This window comes from Accipiter gentilis, chromosome 3 (genome assembly GCF_929443795.1).
Source record: "Accipiter gentilis chromosome 3, bAccGen1.1, whole genome shotgun sequence".
Classification (NCBI taxonomy): domain Eukaryota; kingdom Metazoa; phylum Chordata; class Aves; order Accipitriformes; family Accipitridae; genus Astur; species Astur gentilis.
Genome location: NC_064882.1, coordinates 24,065,056 through 24,087,502, shown reverse-complemented (window position 1 = coordinate 24,087,502; position 22,447 = coordinate 24,065,056). Strand labels below are relative to the sequence as shown.

The following is a 22,447-nucleotide window of genomic DNA, read 5'->3' as shown; positions in this document are numbered from 1 at the left end:
ATAATCTTTGTATTCCTATTTTGTACTAATCTCCTACTCATTCTGCACTTAGCTCAAAAAAAAAAACCCAACCAAAAAACAAACCACCAACTTTTTCTCTAACACAACTAAGCTTTGAAATTTACAGACCTTTTGGGGGAGTTTTGATGTGCCAACTATAAAGGAAAAGTTCAAGCAGATCTGTTTAAAGGCTACAGCCAACTTAGAATCCCCTTGGTATAGGATCCTATGTACATTGTCTCAGTGTCTCAAAGCTTTGACTGAAGAAGTACTGGAAACATCTGAGAAAAACAGGTGTCATTTTTCACTGCTCTTTTCCAGAGACATAGGTACTGATGTTTGTAAAGGGCACTGCAGTCTTCAGCTAGAAAAAACATCAAAATAATAAGGATCCTGAAAAAGGAAAATCCTCTACTGAACAACAAGAACTGTCACTAAAGGCCATGACTGGTTTTCTCTTCTCTCTTTTTTTCTTGGTGCGAAGAAAGCATGTCCACCAATGACATGCAGGACATACTACAAAACTGAGCTAGCAGCAAACATATTCACAAGAGATAGTACCTTAAGATTAGAAAAAGCCAATCAATAATTTCCTAGCACAGAAGAGTTAACATGGAACACAAAAACAGAGATAGAAACAGAACAAATAATATTATAGAGGGTAATTTAATTCAGGATACTTCAGTTGGCTTCTTGACTTTTCCTTGTTCCACAGTGTTTTACGTTCTCCTTTCTTGAAGATGCTACAAGTACCTTGCTACACAGTGTTTAACTTATTTTCTTTTCTATTCTTACTTTGTTGGTGGCTTCATTTTCTTTTTCACGCCAAGATACAGCTTCAGGGAATTGACAGGCAACACTTTTTCAGGTTTGCTAGCCTGCAAATAAAATAAGATTCTAATTATTGTATCAGGAATGTGCAAAAGAGAAAATGCCACATGACTGTCTTCACAGTTAGGCTTCTTTCATGGGCTGCACCCCTCTTTTCTAACAGATCATTATGGTTTTTCTCTCTCTCTTTCCCATTAACAAGGTGTGCCAGTCACTATTACTGGAAGCAGACTAATTAAGAACTTGAGGTCCACGTGAAGTCACAAAACTGTAACACAACTGGAATAATGAAGATGCTGTGGTACAATTCACAAAAGTGGAGTGCTGCAACATATGGACACAAGCTCTTTGAGAGACATAGTCGGGGAAAATAAGGAGTGGGGCTGCCCTCTGTTAAAGGAGCTCTTCTATGGGATGGGCAGTATCACGGTGAGTATTTGCTTCAGATTACCCAATCAGGATAAAAAAAAGCAAATTAAGTCTTTCAACAACCCAAGGAAGTCTCTGGGTAACAGATCCTGACTCTGATGGGGAAGGCAGGGCTTTTCTCTCCCTGTTATCTTCTGGAAGGGCAACACAGCAATACAGCTGATTTCTGGAAGGTGTCAGGGATAAATTCTTGACACCATTATTGGATGGGCCAACAAGGGATGATGCACAGCTGGATCTGCTATTCACAGACAAGGAAGAACTGGTCAGGAAGATGATAATCAATGGTAGTATTGGCCATAGTTACATGGAATAGTAGAGCTCAAGATCCTGAGGATAAAAATGACAAGTTGGCAGAGGACAGATCATGGAGATTAGAAGAGCAACATTTGGCTTATTCAAGGAATTGATAGGTGGGTGTGCACAGGAGGAGGCAACTCTGATGGGTAAAGGAGCTCAGGAAAGCTCTCAGGTCTTTAAGGACAGCATCCTCCAAGAACAATAATAGTTCATCCCAATACTCTGGAAAACAAGTAGATTTATCAGGAGACAAGCCCAGGCAAATAAGTAGCTCATGGTGGAGCTCCAGTGCAGACAAACAGTATAGTGGAGGTGGAAGCAGGGAGAGACTGTGAAGAAAGACATTTAGAAACACTGCCCAGGACATGTAGATATGGTGTTAGGAAAGTCAAAACTCATTTAGAATTGAGATCTGCTATGGACATTAAGGGTAACATGTAGAGCTTCTACACCGGTACCTTAGTAGTAAAAGGCTGAACAAGGCAAATGTAGAACCAATTCTGAACAGAGAGGGTGAATTAGCAACAGCAGACACAGGTAAGGCTAAGGTAACTCAGTATCTTCTTTGCATCGGTCTTCACACCAGCCAGGTCTCCTAGGCCTCTAGGCTTACAGACAGCGTTCAAGAAAGAGAATTACAACTGCACCAGAGGAACACTGGATCAAGTCAGGAAAGGCTTGAGAGAATTTAAGTCATGCAAGTCCATTGGGTCAGATAGATTGCATCCAAGGGTTCTGAGTGTGCTGGCTGACATCCTTGACAGGCTGCTCTGTGTCATCTTGGAAGTGTCAGCGATCAGGGGCAATGACCGGTAACTGAAAAAAGGAAAACATTGCATCCATCCTGAATAAAGGCTGAAAAGAGAACTTGAAGAACTAGTTGCCTGCCAGCCTCATTTCAGTCGCTGCGGAAATCCTAGACTGAGTTTTCTTGGAGCATGCTTCTGAGCATGTGGAAGAGAAGGTGCTTCTGGAAGCACGGAGCATGACCAACGTGATTAATTTCTACAATACCATGACTAGATTTGTGGATGAGGGGGCAGTGATGGATGTCATTTACCTCAAGACTTCTCACACTGTCTCCCATAATATTCTTCTACCCAAGTTGGGATGTTACAGCCTGGATGGGTGGACATCTGTATCAATAAAAAGCTAGTTGCACAAACAGACTCAGAGGGTGACGGTTAATCAGACATACTCTAAATTGCTGACCTATGACAAGGGGAGTACTGCAGGGGTCTATCCTGCAACCTGTCCTTTTTAACATCCTTATCAATGGCCTGGAGGAGTCAACCATCCAGTTTGCACAACGACCCAAAGGATCAGCCAATATGCTTTGGGGCAGGGCTGACTGCCAGAGGGACCTATATAGGACAAAGAAATGGGCCAACAGGAATCTTATGAAATTCAACAATGATAAATATAAAGTCCTGCACTGCGGAAGGAAAAAAACCCCTGCAATGACACAGATGGGGAAGGAGCTCTGCTGAGAAGGGCCTGAGGATGCTGGTAGATGGCAAGCTGGGCACAAGCCAGCAGTGTGTCCTGGCAGCAAAGAAGGTCTCCCAGGCTGTGTTAGAAGCACAGCTGATAGGTTGAAGAGAGTGATTTTTTCCCCCTCTCCTCAGCACTTCTGAGACTGCATCTGCAGTCCTGCAACCAGTTTTGCCCCCCCCCCCCCCCCCCCCCCCAATAGAAAAAAGAGAATCAATATTCTTCAGTGAGTTCAGCAGAGGCCCACTGGACTGGCTGGGGGCTGGAGCACTTGCCCTGTGAGGAGAGGCTGACCTAACAGCAGCCCCCTCAGCATCTACAGAGAAGTTACCAGGAAGACCGAGTGAGGCTCTTCACGTTGTAAGACGACGACTAGATATAAGGACAAACTTCTTCCTATGAGGACAGTCAGATACTGCAACAGGCTGCCCTGAGAGGTTGTGCAGTCTCCATCCTCTGGGGTTTTCAAGACTTCACTGCATCAACCCCTGAGCCACCTGTTCTGACCTCAGTTGCTAGCCTTGCTGTGAACAGGAAGTTGGACTAGAGATCTCCTGAGGTTCCTTCCTTCCTTGCTCCCTCTTGAACAAACTACCTTTAGCCAAACTACAACAGACATATACTCACACTAGGTATGAGAACTGAATGTGCCTGGAGGATGAAATGCTGAAAGGAAAGAAATTTTCATGTACGCTATTCTACTAAAGAACACAAGTAACATCTAACACAACACACTAACATCCCTTTAGTACTTTTAGGTCAAGGGTTTTAGCTTTCTATTTAGGAAAAAAAAAACTTAATAGATCTTATAATCCCAGTACATAAAGCTACTCCATAGTGTTTACTGTCTTGGACTCTCAATTTCTCCTTCTACAGCTTTCAATCTCTAACACTCCAGTGTGGGGAAAAAGAGACAGAATCTGAGATGGCATAAACATTTAAGAAAACAAAAAACCACACAACAGTTTTATTGTTGGTGTTTTTGTGTAACTTCCTGCTCAAAGCAACTGTACTGTGAGTATGAAAAAGCACTCCTACAAAACATGCTACTTAATTAAACAATAGTATACTTTTCACAAAAATGTACCTTAAGGTAGCTATTTGTCGGTGTGTGAGCCTCCCTCTTAAAAACAGTACATTAAAGTGGTATGTTATTTCAGTCAATTAACACAACATTGTAATTTAACATACAGTATCATGGAAACTTTTCACTTTTTGTTAATTGCTCTTGAGCAAGAGAAACACTTAACTGAATGTATCTCCACCTGCATATACAAACTTAATTTCCTGTAAATAAGATTTTGTAAATTAATTAGTAAATGCGGTCTTATTAAATACAATTTTCCATATGCAATGTCAAGTTTTCCTATGATTCATTTCTAAATACGACTAAATTAAACAAAGAGTGGTAGATGAACATCTCTCTCTCAAAAAAAACCCCAAAGCCCAAACTAACTGATATACACTATTTTGTCAGAATGGTATTTCCATTTGCTTTTTTAAAAAACAAATGTAAAGCCATTTAAAAGTAATACTGTTCAAAACTCTATTGGAGTTGTGGAATTTAATGTTTTATAAATCAGAATTGTTTAAAAAAAGCAGATTATAAAGTAGTATAACTATCCTATCATAAACTCTTTCCAAGACACTAATTAAGGTTTTATGGGCATATTAATTTATTCTCACATATGTGCCAATTTGAGTTTTAGTGCTAAATTATGAGACACTATTTTTGACATTCTGGGGTCATTCTAATTAAGATTATATCCACAGTATCACAAGACAACACAGTATTTCTTTTGCATTAGCTTACTTGAGCAGTGGATCTGTCTTCAAAAAAAAGTATTTTATGAAGGTCAGCAAGTATACATCTATATTTGCTGCATAGGCAAAACCAGCAGTCAGCAAAAATAAAAGCACTTCAAACTTTAAGAGGTTTTTTTCTTTTTTAAACCAGAAATTACCAAAACTAAAATGAAAACATAGTTCACAATTGCCTCCGTAAGTTGATTTACGTAGACAAGCCATCTACATCTACTAGGCCTAGTGTCAGTCTCTGCATCACGATGCATATTTAGTTTTATACTTTAATACAAGCTGTGTACACTCAAAAACACTCTTTAAAGAAAAGTCCCATGAAATATTTAAAACTGAACCCACCATGCTATTAAGTATGCCTAAATTTGCTTCTGTGGAATTCTGAGGTATATCTAATTATCAATACTATGTTTTGGAGGACTGAGAATACATCCCAAAACTGTTGTTAGGAAGCAGGGGAACATTTTGCTAGTGTATTGAGAGTTACTGTTTCCTATAATCTCTTTTATCATGACACTTGTAGGTATAAGAACCCTGTTGCTTGTACCTACTAAAGCCTTTGTGTAAGATACCAAGAATAAACAGCATGCAGCTCACTTAAGTTCCATATTACTTCTACTACTGCTCTCTACAGTAGGTTTTCAAAAAACTTAAGTCACAACACAGGCATTCCTAAACATTGTTTGGGTTTTTTTAGGGGGGGGTGGGGGTGGGGGGTGGGTTTTTTTAAGTTTTCAGTAATGCATAATTACAGTAGCTAAATAAGCAACTGACACAAACTCCTTTTACTAAAGCATCTGTGAAATAGTAAGATAAAAATCTTGTACTGCAACCCCAGACTCTAGAAGCTGCCATTTAATATCAGAAATGTTGATACGTTCGCCATCTCTTTTTTGCACGAAAAAGAAAGCTTAAGCGAGTGCTTAAGAGTTTGGTGCGGAATTTGTCTCTTGTACCTTCATATCCTTATAAAGAAGTAAGTTTCCTTCCCGTAACACAAAATAACGCTCTTGAAATTTGTTTCCGGACAGTAGTTTTGATGGTTCTTCTTTGTACTTCAGATTGCCTGCTTTCATGCTACCTTTCTCACTTTTCTCTATCAAGAAAATAAAAAAAGCATTTTGTTATAAGACTTTACAACACTGGAAGCTGCTAGTTTTTAAGTGCCCTCAGTATTACTGTTTATCAAAAGACTAAAATTACAACTCCACTGATTTTTTATTATGTTATATATATAAAAATAAAACTAATTACATATAATATATATGTAATTATGTATTACATTTAAATAGATATTATTTATTAATATATATTAGCTATTAATAAGAAAGGTATTCTTAAATATTGATGCCATTATGATTTTAATTACGGGGGGAAAAAAAGTGTCCTCTGTTTCATTTCTAGGATAAGATGGAAAGAACCCACCAACACACTTTAATTAAAAGAATCTTTTCAGACTAGAATGTGCAGTTAAGTCCAAAAGTGTGACATGAATACTTTCAATCTCTGTGCTTCAGAGATACAAAAATTTTCCATAAAGATCTGCTTTTGTCATGAGTCTGTCTACATTTTTCTGAGTCAAAATACACACAAACACATATGTTTCATAAACTTAATAAAAAACCCCAAACAATCCTTGCACAAAAAAACGCAAACCAAACCCAAACCACAACTTTGCAGTCAGCTTCATAAAGCATTTAAATTAGTACTGAAAAAGCTTTTTTTTAAAAAAAATAAATACCAGAACCATTGAAGGTAGAGACTTGATTTTTCAGTACATTCCCAGCAATTTAAAATTATAAATAAAATAATATAAAAAGTATTACTAGTACTGTAAACTACTGTACCACCACTTCTAGATGTTTTTGGTTTTCCTATTCTGCCCAATATATTGGGGGGGGGGGGGGGGGACGGACGGGACGGACGGACGTGTTAACTAGTTTATCAGCTTTTCCCAGCAACGCTACTTTCAAATAGCAAAAACTTCTGACCACTAATTACAGTAATTACCATGCTGATATGACTCATGCATGTAAACTCAAACCAAAACAGCACCTGAACAAAGTAAGCAACAACAGAAGAAAAAAAAAATAAATAGACTTTATGAAAGAGCACAGACTTCAGCAGAATTCTGAAATATTCATTTCTCCTTGAGGTAACTAGTGCTGGAAGCAGACTGCCAGAGTGAAGAGAGAGCAGCTAGGCAGGAGATGAACTCTTCTCCATTCCAGTCAACACCATTTCACCTTGAAGAGGGAGCCATACTAACAGGGCTAATAATTCCTTTAACTGAAAACACTACAAGCCTACTACTTATGCCATATTTTGGCTTTCACCACCTATTTTCTTTTGCTAAATGTAGGCATTTCCCCTAAGTCATTCACTCACTTAGGAAACACTGAATAAACTTGTTTAGGAGTCCCAGAATAATATCACTGGTTTTATACTATATTAATTTCAAGATAGTTAATAAAACTGTGGTGTAAAAGGAATACATGGTGTATGGAGAATAGCACCCTTACCCAACTACTCAACTGGCTTTTTCCATAAAAATTCCACTTAGTATTTGAGCATCTGATATCAGAACTCATTATTAAGAAGCAGCACATAATATAATCTCAAAAAAAAAGAGAATAAAATGTTTTGAATAAATCAACAATAAAAAGTAACATAACAAATTTTCATTTGGTCAGGAAGGACAGGAATACACAAAAGACCAACTTTCATTGTTCGCATAATTTTTCCTGTTTGTGAAGAGCGGTCTTACACAGCCACAGCTAACTATACAAATAGTCGTGCTTTGGAAGCGACACTTGCTGTAATATGTACTAAGCAAAATTACGTATTTCTTCAATCTTCATACATTCTGTTAAATAAGCAGTCAATATCTTCAAGTACTGCATCACATGCACAAAGCAAGTATGAGACGCGATGAGGGAGAATTAAGAATTTGCATGAAATGTCACTACTGATGATAAAATTCAGGGTCTAACAGAAATATATTGCATGGTAGTTTGCAACTACCTGTATTTCAGTATTATGTTTTTTGCTCTTCTTTGAAAGAACCTGTAGACAGTTATTCCATGTGTGACTATTTAGGAAGTTCCCCAACAATTTAATAGTAAAAAAAATGTATTAATGCATTAGATGCACAGTTGTGCATGCACAAAAGGTACAGGTGTGATATCCAGTCTCAAACACCCCATTATGCAAATAAACTTTAAAGTGCATACAAAAAACCCAGTCAGCTTGTATTTCAAAACTCAGAGTCAGATTCTACCATCATTTGTATGGTGTAGAGAGACTTTGGGACTAACTTGAAAAGTTGTATCTTAATCCAATCTTTCATACTGGCTCAAAAACAGCTGTTTAAAGAGTCAGAATTAAATCATTCCTCCTACTAACCCTAATTATTTGCAAAAAGAAGATAATTAACAATTGTGAATCTAATTCCCTCTTACTTTATATCTTAGTACAAGTTGAAGTTATGAAAAACATTTAAAAATACAAATGGAAATTAAAAAGATAATAAAATTCTTTGATTTTATTGAATAAAACCAATAACATTCTAATCAGCATGCTTGCCATGAAAGGAAAATCGCAAAAGAAAATTTCCCAGTATTTTCATTAGAGTTTAAGATGGAATCTAAATCCAGAATCAATACATTTCAACAATTACAATCAGAATTTACTTGGACTGACTCAATTATAAGTGCAAATATACACACACAGTTAAAAAGGGCACTAAAATATTCCCTCTTTGCCAATAAGAATATTTATTTCATGTTCAGAATAGAATATCAATCTTTATTTACACAATCATAAGCTTTTTTTTTTTTTAAACCATACCAAATGAGAGTAGCAGGACACTTCCACTTCTGTACCAAATTGGAAGATTTTCAATTTCTGCACACATCTCTTGACATGACAAAAACTCATTCTAAACTTCACAGCATTCCCACCACAGCAAATCTATCAAACACTTGATTTTTACAAGGATCTTAGAAAAGCATGAAGGAAAAAGAATAATAATCCTCTAAATTGATGATATTCAACATTCTTTAGAATCCAGTGTTTCATAAAGTAAATCTAAAATGATTAGGATGTGTCCTAATCAGAATGATTTTTCAGATACGAACCTTACAAAACATGCAAAACTTTCTAGAACTTTGCAAGTACTAGGAACTAGATGCACGCAAGCCATTCAGGATTGATCCACCTATGGTTTAGAAGTTTGCGTTTCAAAGAATATCTCTGAATAATAGGCCCTGTTCTCAGAAATCAATACTTCCCACTCAAATTATACAACTGGTAAAATTTCAAGGACTTGTATACACACACTTTATAGTGAATCTATTCCCCCATATTTTTCTAATAAATAAAACTTTAATGTGGGAAATTTTCAGGTAAGGAGAAGAAAAAGGGTGTTGAAATAGCTGTACTGAGTAACTCCTGAATAGCTGTACTGAGTATCTCGTATACCAAAACATAATGCACACCTTGCCCTTCTGAGCAGCACTTGAAAGAGTGCTCCTGCAACAAGCATGAAAAGCTATAGAATAAATTGTCAAGAGAGTAACTAAAGATCTGGAGGAAAGCTGAAAACTCACCATGAATTTACTGAAACATATCAATACAAACAAACACTTTTTTCTCCTTGAAAAGGAAAGTTGATTTCTAGACAAGAGAAAATACACATCTAGACCTCAACACAATGTTTGATATTGCACAACATGAGAAATTTATTTAGAATTGACAAAATGAGTATAATAATTATGAGAAAGGAGAATGTACTATGTGTAAGGAACATGGGAAAAGTTGCACTGACAGGGAAGACAATGGTAGGTTGCCAAGATGAAATGAGGCTAATAGAGTTGTTCCTTTAGGCTCACTATTGAACCAACATTATTTCAAATGTCATTAAAGTCTCTGGAAGAAAAAGGAGAAAAGTGCCGATGACACAAAGCTCTGAGGTAACATTAATAGAAAAAAAGGTAAGGAATATCATAATTTAGTCTGTGAGATTATAACATAAATCAGAGAATCACGGAAAATTCATGGAATTCAATTATAATACGATCACAGCCCTATTAATTTTACTGCGAAGGAGGAGGCCATCCATCCACCCAGTTGTCTATTTGTATGGGCTGAATCCACTGTTAAAAAAACATACTTCAAATAGTAATGGTTGGACATCTGGCCTCAGCTCTACTACTCAGCGAGGAGGAATTATCCACAAAAAGAGTGTAAAAGACTGAAAAGATTAAGGTCTCCCCTTTTTCCTTCAAGTCAGCAGTTTTTTCTTGTGTACTTTTAGATGGAGAGCCCCAGCACAACCAGAACTGCCTCCTCCTCTAGACACTGGGAGCATCCCTTCCCCAATGACCTCATCCTACATCTTTTCTCACTCTGACACTATCTAGTGATGCAAGTACAACGTTTATCTAAAAGGAAAAAAAAAAGGTATCTTTTTGTCCTGAAATAGCTGTTTACTTGTTTTAATAGTGCATACGGATGCAAGATTAGAAATACAAACATAAACACATAGATTCCTGCAACTACAAGATGTGGATGAATGGTGCAGACTTTCTGTGCATCTTTGCCTACACTTAATATATACACTGTTTTGCTGAAGGTAATGAACTTGCTCCTCAGTATTGCTAATGTTTCAGAGTAAATTTATAAGCTAAAAGTGGACTCAAAAATTCTAATACTGTGTTTATATTAAACATTATTTTATTATAACAAGATACAGTTAGGAAAAGTAACGTTTTAGAAATTAAAGTATGTTCACCATGTAAAAGTTCCTTAAAACGGCAATTCCACTCTCAAGAAAACATTTTGTAATACATGAGATTACTATGCCATGTAGAACTTGCAGAGGTCAACACTATAAGTCTGCAACGTGGCAGAGATTTTCCCCCTCAAACCACTAAGAAAATCAATATAATTTATTGAACAAAGTTTTAATTATTTTAACATACACACAAAAAAAAAGGCCAGGAAGTGTAAACATTCAATCAAAAGCCAGTGTGTCTACACTAAGGTCAAACTGAATAGAATTGATGCAAACAATTATTGTGGTGGGTTGGGAGAACAAATGAATGTAGAAATTAGGAGAGAAGGAAGGCAGGCAAATGCCAGTTCTCCCCTTTAAATAGTACATTTTGTAAATTGACACTAGCCTAATCCTTACGTGTTCTCAGAGCAGTGGTTCATAGTCCTTATGACCTATTCCCTTTTCTGCTTATACCTCAACACATACCAAGTGAGGTGATGGGAGTCCATATATCAAGCTTTTAATGAAGTAGGCCATTTCTCTATTCACTCTGTGCTATGACACATTTAGAGATAGTGAAACTCAAACATAAAAGTCATAAACAGCACACTTGTTAAGGTTGGTTTATATTTGTGTCATATGCTTTTACAGGAATAAAAGATGATGAGAGAAGGCTATTACTTTCAGAAGAATAAGCATAATAGCATAACTTCTTGAAATCAAGACAGAATAGATATATAGATGAAGAGATAAATACCTCTGTGTATGGGGAAAAGAGGAAAAGATAAGATTACATATTTGAGTAGGTCATTAGATAACATCAGATGAGCATTAAACCAGGCATCACACATCACCATCACATGTTTTACAGTGACAGCATACAGGATTTCAACTCCTTGAAAACAGGATAGTGATTTTTGGACATGCTTAACTTCTAAACTCCTGCTTCCCTCAAAGCAAATACTACATATTATTATACTGGAGACATAAACCCAGGTATTATGTTAAAAAAAAAAAAAAAAAAAAAAAAAAAGACTGTGTCAGCTTGTAAATCATATTTTTCCACTAAGAAGTATTTGAGCTATATTTCCTTTCAAGGGTCAGATCTAAATTCCTCATCCTTTTTGAAGGCCACATACTCTATGTCTTTCAGCTGCTTGAGTATGTCATTCAAATTAGCTTTGTAGTTTGGAGGCATCAGATTGTATAACAGAAATTATTAGTGTATAACATACTTACATAATTATATGTAAACTACATGTTTTATATATAATGTAAACATTAAATATACAAGATATACATATACAGTCCACAGAGAGAGAGTATAGTGTAGTATGTATGTGGACGGACTATGCAGCACTGTACTATGGATAAAAGAGCAGTCTCAAGCTTCACAGCAGAGGTTCACAGACTGTGAAGTTTCTGTATACTTTATGTTCAAATGGGAGAACTTACATTTTATAGAAACAAGAACATTCATAATTTTTATGTTTTAAAAGGAAGTCAGCACAACTCTCAGTAAATCAGTAATTTTTATAAAGTAGTAGTAATTCAGATGTTCTGGGACACTTTGCCCCAATGAAACAGCTATAAAGGAATTACCATCCTCATGTCCCCACATGAAGTATCTAAGGACTAAAAAAGATACATACCACTGTAGAGTTTTATCATGTCTGCTGTTAGAAATCTCTTTATTATCAGATATGCAGTGCCAGGCTCTGGTAGTGAACTCCAGTGAAGAACTTGTTCTAGTACATTCTCTGTATAATGCAGAGGACGTTCTGAAAAATGCCGGAGAAAAACACAAAACAAAACAAAACAAACAACATTGAAATTAAAAAACAAACAAAACAACAAAAAAAAAAACAAAGCAAAAAACTTCCAAAAAAAACCAAAAAACAAGTTTGGAGGCCCTTAGAAGTTACACATGCTTATACACAACACTGTCTTACTTCCGGATATAGAAGAAAAACACTGCTTTCAAAATAAGACAATTAGGCACTTCATTGACTTTCTGCAGCAGCACCTTTGCTGGCAGGGTTTGCATATGTAATGAATATCAAGTTAAACAAGCAGTAGTCAAATGTTCAGTGACCCTTTTGTATTTAGTTATGAATATTTGCTTATGTAAAGACACTAAACCACTGCTTTCACATTAAGTACAAAAGTTAGAAACTATCACAGGGCATACCTAAATATGATCAAACAGAATCGAGACCTACAGCTAGACTGGGCCTCGCTGGTCTAGGCTCAATACAAAAATGAATCATCACAGTTATCAAGTCTCTGCTATTAAAACCCAAAGGTTTTGGGGCATTTACACTGAAAAAAAACAAACCCAAACCTGGTATAGATTATATTGCCTGTTAATCATCAAAACAGACTGAGACAGACTCTTGGTTTCATTACATTCCTTTTACTAGAAGAAAAAGTATGTGGTCTTACTAGGTCTTCTCCCTGTTACTGTGGTCGGGGAATTTCCAGACTTGCACTGCTATATACCACACTCATACGAAGAGAACAGCAACATTAAAATACCAACAGATGAAGGTGTGACTAGACTGTATGTGTGCAACACCAGTTGCTCAAACATACATTTGTTGATAGTTATCATCCAACCTAAAAGAGAAGCTCTGAGACCCTTTCACAGGATTGAAGAACTGCAGTGATAAGTCCAGCCAGCACCCCATACAAACACCAGTTCATATAGCAAATGAAAGTAGGGGGGATCTTGCAAATAGTCCCTAAATCTGCGTTACCAGATCCAGCACAAATCTGAGTGTGACATTTACTGCAACATAGCCTGAGGTATCATACAAGGCAACGCTGATGTGGATGGAGGGAGACCGTACAGTTTGCCTCTCCATTAATTCTTTCTCCACACATACACACCTGAAGGCTTTCACCTGCTCAGCAGTGAGCACCTACTATAATTCATGAAACACAAAAACCTTAACGATGGCTTTGCGGGCTACAACTTAGACCAGTGGATCCAAGTGTCATTTTATCTCCAAAGAGAGAATTTTTTCCAAAAGATCTGAGTTCCCATATCCATACCAGCTTATGTGGGTCAGGCCTTGAGAGAAGCTGGGTACAGTTCCTCTAAAGTCACACCTGTGTGACACTGTCGTGTTGGGTCAGGCAGTCTAGCCCTGCGTCTCTTGTGTACTGAAGGGTAAAGCATGCCACCATAATCTCATTTTTCATTTCTGCTAGGGTAGATGAATATGAAATGTCAACAGCTGCTTTGGGACTGTCCAGCACTACACTCAAGCAGAACATATTAAGCAACAGAAAAAACTACTGCTGTTTTGGGATGTAAAAAACCTACCTTACCTGTAGACTTGTTATACCACTTATATAAAGATTTTAGTATTCAGACATGACAACAAAGCAGCTTAACAACAATACCATTCTGTAGACAGCAGCTCGATCCCTACTTTGTAACACCTTTTCTTGTGGCCCTTTTGTTTTAAATGGTCAAACTTTTAAAATTTCTTTTCAACTTTTGGGAAACTGGACTCTGATGTGATAAACTTAAAACAACTTGTTGCCTTTGTACAGGAGAGAAAAATCCATTTTAAGGAGAAGAACTTTACAAATCAAAGGCAGGAAACACTGGTAAATCACCACATCTTCCTAGAACACCAGCACTCCCAGAGTAAACACCTACTGTTTTATTTATAGGTACATGTAAGACCATCTGTCATCATGGATTACACAGTACATAAATCATCATGCTGAAATGCATTAGCTATTTTACTGGCAACACACCTCATTTACAAACTATCCATCAAGCACAAATTACAAAAAAAAAATATACATCCTATTTTGGAAAAGCATATGGCATTGAATGTTCTGCATTAGGTCAGATAAAATTATCAATTATTTCAACTTTTCTATATGCAAATAATTTAGTTGATTTTTAATACTGCAATTTTAGTATTTTGAACAGCAAGCAGTCAACACATACATCCAATTACCCTTTTACTTAGGTCATCATAAGCTGGTAAATATCCAAAACCACTCATTTTCACCCTAAACAACATTAACTATCAGGAGAAAATTACTTTTTTAGAAAATGTAAGATTCTAATTTTCTTGCCTTCTCAGGGTTCGTTCTCAGGGCAGTATATCTTAAAAAGTAAAATAACTCTCATAAAACTTCAGGTTTGAGTGTAACAAACTGAATATGACCATGCACTGGACAGGTACCAGACCAGGGCAGGAACACAAGCAGAAAATTAATTTCTGTCAGAAAGACACTTTGATCATTAATGTACATTTGAAACAAATAAGCAAGCTTTGTTACTGTCATGACATGTCATAATCTCAACTTATTTGTAAATGCCTTAGATTACAAAAAGTTCAATGGCAATTGTTAGATAATGCTAGTAAGATCAGCTTGCAGCAGCAAAGACTCACGTAGTTTTTTTAGTTCTTTAGTGTCACATTTGGACCAAAGACCGAACAGGACTATTTTTCTCTGTTATTTTCTCTATGTTTCAGTCTTTTGAAAATCTGCTAGATTCAGCCATAGCACCACAGGAGTCTTCCTGAGTAAGTGCCTCTTACTACATGCATTATTTTTATTTTTCAACATTATTAATTCAGTTTGCCTGTTCTGAAGCACAGATTCTTCCAGAAAGGAGTCCATGAAGCAGACATTTCATCAACACAGTCTCTACTGATTGGAGCCAGGTGCTGATTTAGGACTTCAGTTTGTTTTTTGCTTGTTTGTTTTGGTTTTAAAACACTTGTATGTCATTTCTTACTTTCCATTGTAAACTCTTGTTTCAATGGGATACACTCTAATCCCTTGCCAATATTTATTGTCCTATATAGGGCCTGTACTGCCTCACTGTAAGTTTAATTTTGCTCATTTTCCATAGTCATCAGCTCAGACATTTCTAGCCCACACTAAAATACTAGTTGTTGCACCCAAATATCTCAAGAAGCTGCTCTGGGAACTATCTTTTGTACTTACTTTTATGTTCTCTTGGCCATATCTAGTTTAGCTTTCATTTGCCTGTAAGTGTTATATATCAAGTTTAAGAAAATAAAATCCCCTCTTCAAATTTTTCCATTTTTCATTCAAAAGAAACAGGGATTCTACTGTACTTGTACGAGTTATCAGGACTCTTCTAAAGATCACAGATGCCAGCATTCTTTGTCAGTTGACACCCACATCTATGAATCTGGAAATGAACTCGTAACAACTCTACACAGCATCACCACAAGACTGCAAAATGCAAAGAGGGATGGGGATCATTTATTTTAAGTCAAAAAGGAGACTGCACTTCCATTCTCATTACTGATACTGCCAAGGTCAAGACTGATATATCAGGAATATTAGTAAATTTGAAGAGATTATTTTAAGCACATCTGAAAATCGAATACAAAAAAACTATTCAAACAATCTTGGAACATTTAGTAATCTTAGGTTTCTCAATTTTTTTATACTTTTTCCTTAACTTGAAAATAGGTATCTTCACTACAGAAATAAACTAGTCCACAGTCCACTTCTGTAACATGAAAATAAGAGCAGCAAAGTACTAATGAAGTGCAAACAGACGTTCCTTTTACTAAAAGCGTATTTCTGTCCCCCTTCTTTAAAAACCAGATTACATCAGTGAATATTCATCAAAATACAATGTTTTAATTTAAAAAAAATCTCTATTACTTTATGTTAAGTATCTCTAATAATAAAAGTACAAGCTCCAGCACGCATGAAGCACTCCCAATGTTAAAACCTCTTTACAGCTCATGAATACTGCTGACCATGTGACATTTGCTCTTGTTGGCAGCAGAACTATATTTAAAACAAATGTTTCAAGATTCTGCTCCATACACCATAATGCCACTTGCCATAAACACAGGATTACACACTTTATGCCTCCTTTTTCATCCACACAAATAAAATAATTGACTAAAAAAAGATCCTTTCCCCAAAGTATTACATGTATTTTCTCATTTCATTTTCTGAAAAACATTATTCCTTATAAAATCAACTGCTAACATTCTAATGAAAATAAGTTTCTTCTTTTAGACTTATTGGTAAGAGCTACTTTTCTATAGCTGAAGACTAATGAACTGTGAAGCAGGGTAATATAAAGAAAATTTTTTCAAACCCCGATTTATAAGCACTTTAAAACAATTCATCATATTATTTCTGGCAAAGTGTAGAAAGAAATCATGCAGATGCCCCAGTAACCAAATGTAAAACAATGACATAAAGGCTAATTTTTGTTTTGTTTCTATAAACTTTTCAGTAACTCTTTAACTAAGCTTTTGATTATGTTAAGTATTGAAAAATAAAAATAATAAAATTTGATGAACATGCATAAATTTAAGTGTCACTAACCTAGTTCTCCATTTTCAAGTACTTCAAAAGCAGCCCAGATATCATCTTTGTTGGGAATAATATTTTTGATTCCTAAAACATCATTAGTTAATTCTTCTGCTTCCATCAAAGGTGATACCTGTAATACAAATTGAGTCAGTTTATAATCTATTACAATTACTGACTTCTGATTTATTTTTTCAAAATCTTCCTCCTGGCTATTGATGTTTTTTAACAAAAAAAAAAAAAAAAAAAAAAAAAAAAAAAAGGGCAGGTATATGTAGTTAGAAACCCATAAATTATTTGTCAGGATCCAGCATGCTTTCCTTATTTTGTTCCATGAAATCAAAGTTACAAGTTTTAGCTGACTGATAACTTGGTAACTTGAAATTCCTTTTCTCTACTCTTGAAAAATTGGGGGGGCGGGTGAGGGGGAAGCTTTGATAATTTTTCTTCAGTATGGGAAGGTAAATATTACAGAAGTACAATTTTTTTATTTTAGCAATGCATTTCCCATTTTTTTTATTCTAATTAAAAAAAGCATGTCTTGCATGTATGTATGTATGCGTGTATCTGTGTATACCACATACCACATATATGTACAAACATAAGTGTTTGAGAGTCATATGCTGAACAGAACAGAAAGGAAACAGAAACAGAGAGGCATAACATTAAAAAAAAAAAAGCACTGCCCTAAATTTTCTACTTCCTTCTTAACAACATCTGTCCTTTGTCATTACAGAAATGAATTTTTTTTTTCCTCAGCATCCAAACAACAAAGCACTACTACATGGAGACGAGCGTGTTTAAAATACACTATCAGATACCAGGCTGAAAAATCTCAATTCTAGCAAACAACAAGCTTTGGTTTCTTAGCGCTCAAGGAAAACAGATAGCCACCGGCAAAAAGAAAAATCAGGAGGAAGGTCATTTAAATGGCCTTGTACTATTAAATAAAACCAGCATTCACTGTGTACTTGTTAATGTTTTTGTGTGTTGCACCCATAGAGCTGCGAGAATTTATACCACTGTATACTGCAGTGAAACCAAAGGAGGACGTCTCTCCTTTAAAATTGTATCATAAAATTCTCCTTAAAAATGCATAATAATCAGGCTTTACAAAATCTAAGTAACACAGAAAATTTTAAAAAAAAATATTTAAAAGAATAGTGATAGATATGCATTTGTACTTTCATCATGTAATTACATAAATACATGGACAAAAATAAATTTGATATACTTAATGAGAAAGTGCTTAGTAAAAACACTGTATCACTTGTATACACTAACTCTGATTATAATACTACAGTCTGGCTCCTTTCTTTCCACGTAAACTTCAATCAGCAAGTCTCCAGCCTGGGAAACCTAAAACAAAACAATTAAAAAAAAAATTAGACTGTCTTAAAAATATTTTAAATATCCTTTTAAATAGGGAAAGTACAATTATTATCTAGTAGATGTGCTAGAGCCTTCTGAACTAAAACTTTTTTTTCCACCAACTTATCTATAAAAATAGTCCAAATATTGACTCTAATGGGAAAACCTGTACTACATTCACTTTTAGTTGACTAGTGTAAGGAAAAAAACCCTATTCACAAATTCAGGAGGAAAATGCAAACCCTGACTAAATCCAACAGAATGAACACATTTTACAAATACCATTCAAGAGCAGGAAAACTAGAGGACATGAAATAAGTGGAAATTTTAAATTTATATTTAAGACTGCAAAGTCTATGACGTGAGTGTACCTTAGTATCTTAAACAGCCAGAACCATAACTGATTTCGGGGTTAGCCAGGCTCACTTCATAGCCAAAACAGATGACCAGAATTTAAAACCATGACAGGGCAGGAACCCCAAACTAAAATGAGTTAGTTAAAAATGAGAGGAAAAATTACAAATAAGAGAATATTTCAGTCATATAGCCATGTGCACATATCTGGATAATCAAAATTCATTACTACAAAGACTACATTTATGATTATTAATCACAATGAAAACGTGTCATTAAGTATTTAGAAAAAGGAATCCAAACAAATGCTCCTGGTCTCAACCTCTGTTAAATATAGCTCTTCAATTTTGCTGGAGAGATAGCTAAACTTTACATACAATGCTAACGTGAAAAAATTAGATGATAAAGCAAGTGTATGACATAATATATAATAGTTTAATTACTCAATACCAACAAACATAATTTAAGAATGCCTAACAATATGAAACTTACAAAGAAATTGGAAAGTCAGTAATTTTATGATCAAGGAGAAGAATCTGATTCACGACAAGGAATTTAGTATTTTCCATTGTTACTAGATTTGCTCATCTATGGCAATAAAATTATCTTTGTGGATGAGAAATTACTTTACTTTTCTACAGTTAAAAATGTCTCCCCTCTTGCCTGCTCTAATTCCCTTGCGGTATAGACATAAGCGTCGTCAAAAGATTGTAATTCATCCCAGTTTCTAAAACTAAATATATCGTGATGATCAGAGCATAGGAATAAAAATTATGGCAGAAACCTCAACCTTTCAGGAGGTGTACCCTTTTATTAATAAGCCGATTTAATAATCAAATTAAATTAAGAATGACAATTTGTGTCTTCATTTTGAGAACAGTATTCATAGTGATGCTACTTATTTATATATTACTACAAACAGAGGAAGAGTTTAAGAACAGTAAAAAAGCTGCATCATATACAGAATAAGATACGGAGGAAATGATAGCAACAGGCGCGCTTTGGGATACATTTTGACTAATTTACAGAACCTAAAACTACATTTCTATAGAAAAATAAATGGCAGAACTCAATTTTAGAGAACATTAACATTCTGAAAAATGGTGACTTTAAAGTTAGTTTAGCCTCTGAGAATAGAAAACTAATGGAAACATTTGTGAGGAAAAACATTACAAAGCTACTTTGAAGAAAGCTACTTAATTATAGTGGCACAGACTCAAAAAAGCTCATTTAGTTGTAAAATTTGCTTTTCAGATGATATTACAGAAAAGGTTGGAAATAAGAATGAAGCTGACATTTGATTTCCACTGGGCTCATGTGAACAACCGTATGGAGAAAATGTGATATAAATTACAGCAGCAAACTGAAACAGCTGGCCTAAGTATATGGTGGACAGAAAATGAAGATCAGCTAATGAAGTGCCACCTGGAACAGAACTTCAGTGACATTTCAAGACATAGAACTTCCAGGCCTTCAGCAGAAATTTGGTTCAGTTGTTGTTCTCCGAACACTCTGCATCACCAGCCCAGAGATAAAACTACTATAGCAACCTATATACTCAAATGTATTAGGTATGCGCATCACCGATTTTCCCACAAATATGCACATGTTTTGATGCAATAATGTCACAGTATCAGATGTTAAATGGAAAGGATTCTTATGCACAATTCTTAATGGCAGCTGCTTGAGATCTAAGTTGCCAATCACCCGTGCTATTACATCACTCAATCTGCACCATGTCATCAGTTTTAACAGTAACTGGAAGCCCATCCAAAAAAGTTCCAAAGAGCTATCTCTCCTGCATAAGCCTTAAGTCCAATCTCCATGCTACATGGTCTGCATATGCAAGTCTTCAAAATGCATGGTCTCAGAAACTGCTTACAGGCTGAATGATGGTGGCTACTGACAGAGGAAGTAGAGCAGCTGAAAAAGAATGTTTCAGCATACCCTTTTCTTTCACTGAAATAATGAAGGATATCAAGTTAAAGCTACACCATTCTAACTAACCACTGTTCCGATTCTGAAAATGTTTATCCCATTTCAGGTCTGCACTGGCAAATACAGCTTATGACAAATGGCTAGGGTCTGGCTATTCTTTTTATAGTGTTAATGAAAGCATCAAATGCTAAGTTTGACTTAACAACAGCAGTTTAAATGAAGTTTATATGGCCAAACCTGGTAAAATATAAAGTGTAGGCATCCATACAATCTAGTCTTCCAAAATTATGAGTAATTTGCACTTCATACTCATGATAGAAATTATAAATGTAAAAATACAACAAAGAAAAAGGTCAATATTTTTCAAAAGCACTTAGTGTTAGTCCAGGTTTGGCTCTAAGGTATTCCCCCACCTGTTGACAACACCATGCATAGTTAGGGAAATGTTGAATTCTTCTAGAGAAAAAGCTATATATAAAATCTCAAAACATCCTTGTAAACCACCTAGAAGAAGCTTCTTTAATCAGTGGGCTTCAGGCAGTAAATACTGTGAAGTAACAGCAAGTGCACAACCTTTGATGAGAATTATTCCCTTCTGCATCGAAGTGGTCCCCAGCATTAGACATCCATGCATTTCATATGTTACATATATATGCAGTTTCAGAAAAAGGTATTTTTAACTGAAACAGTAGTTACATTAATCATGTCTGCTATAGAAAAATTGGCAACTGGCAAAAAACATTCCTCAGTTTAATTCAGATGGGAAAAACGTTCATAGTCACAATCAAATTGCCACAAACGACAGTCAGACTCTTGAGAACTCCACTCCCCAGTTGTTGTATTCAAGGGGTAATAGCCTCACATAACAGAGAGAATGAAGTCCCTATCCTTAAAAGCAGTTCAAACTTCAATTTATCATCCATTAAAAGGTAGAAGTCTTGTTCCAATGTCTACTGCTTGTTTAGAAAGCAAAGCTCATGTACATGGGTACCCCACGAATTAGCCTTATCTGTTAAAACATTCTTGGTACCTAAAGTTTCTTTTCTTACTAAGGACTGGTGCACCTTGGTAAAGCCGAGGAGCTCAATCCATCTAACCATTAAACTCATCCAGGATACACTCTGAATGCACCCACTGCCAAACCCAATAATTTGAATTCACGTTTCCAAGACAGTGCCATAACGGACAGGCTCTAAATTATTCCAGGTGATTGTAAAGTTGTGGAAGGATTGTGAAGGGGTGGAATCAGATACAAAGGAAATAATACACTCCACTGCCGCTTATAAAGCTGTACGACACGGTAACCACACATAAGTGAAGAGAAGGAAAAATGCATTCAGGTCAGCCCTTACCTTGGCTCAAGGAAGTATTTAGCCTCCTCATTCCTCATCTGCATACTAAAATGGAAGAAAATGTTCGAGTTCTCCTTTAGAAATTATCTTAAGATGATGGTTTGGGTCTGTGAATCAGCGTCTGACACACACATGTTCAGGCATGCAAGAGAGGGGGAATTTAAGAGGCTCCCTTCCTTCAGCATCCCAGCTCCAGGCTAGGTCAGTAAGCTTCTTACGCAGCGTGTTGACTGTTAAAGACTCCAAGTCTCCCTTCCCTACCCATTTCACAAATAACTTAAGTGTTTAATCTGGGACAGAACAGTACATGTGGGATCCAGAACTAAATTCTTACATAGAAATACTGTTCCTTACATGGCGCAATGCCTGAGTTCATGCCACCAGAAATCTAACAGCATGGGCCTGGAAAGAACCAGGGCACACCCTGGTCAGG

General features: G+C 35.9%; 1 protein-coding gene across 1 annotated transcript in view; it reads right to left on the bottom strand.

Annotated features, from left to right (window-relative positions):
• The window catches only part of ARAP2 (ArfGAP with RhoGAP domain, ankyrin repeat and PH domain 2), a 126,454-nt gene that overhangs the window by 14,620 nt on the left and 89,387 nt on the right, over positions 1-22,447 (bottom strand). The window contains exons 24-28 of the mRNA XM_049831967.1: positions 18,284-18,358; positions 17,015-17,132; positions 12,304-12,432; positions 5,829-5,968; positions 796-878 (exon numbers count right to left, since the gene is read on the bottom strand). Of these exons, the coding sequence (XP_049687924.1) occupies positions 796-878; positions 5,829-5,968; positions 12,304-12,432; positions 17,015-17,132; positions 18,284-18,358 (545 nt within the window). The remainder of the gene's footprint in view (positions 1-795; positions 879-5,828; positions 5,969-12,303; positions 12,433-17,014; positions 17,133-18,283; positions 18,359-22,447) is intronic.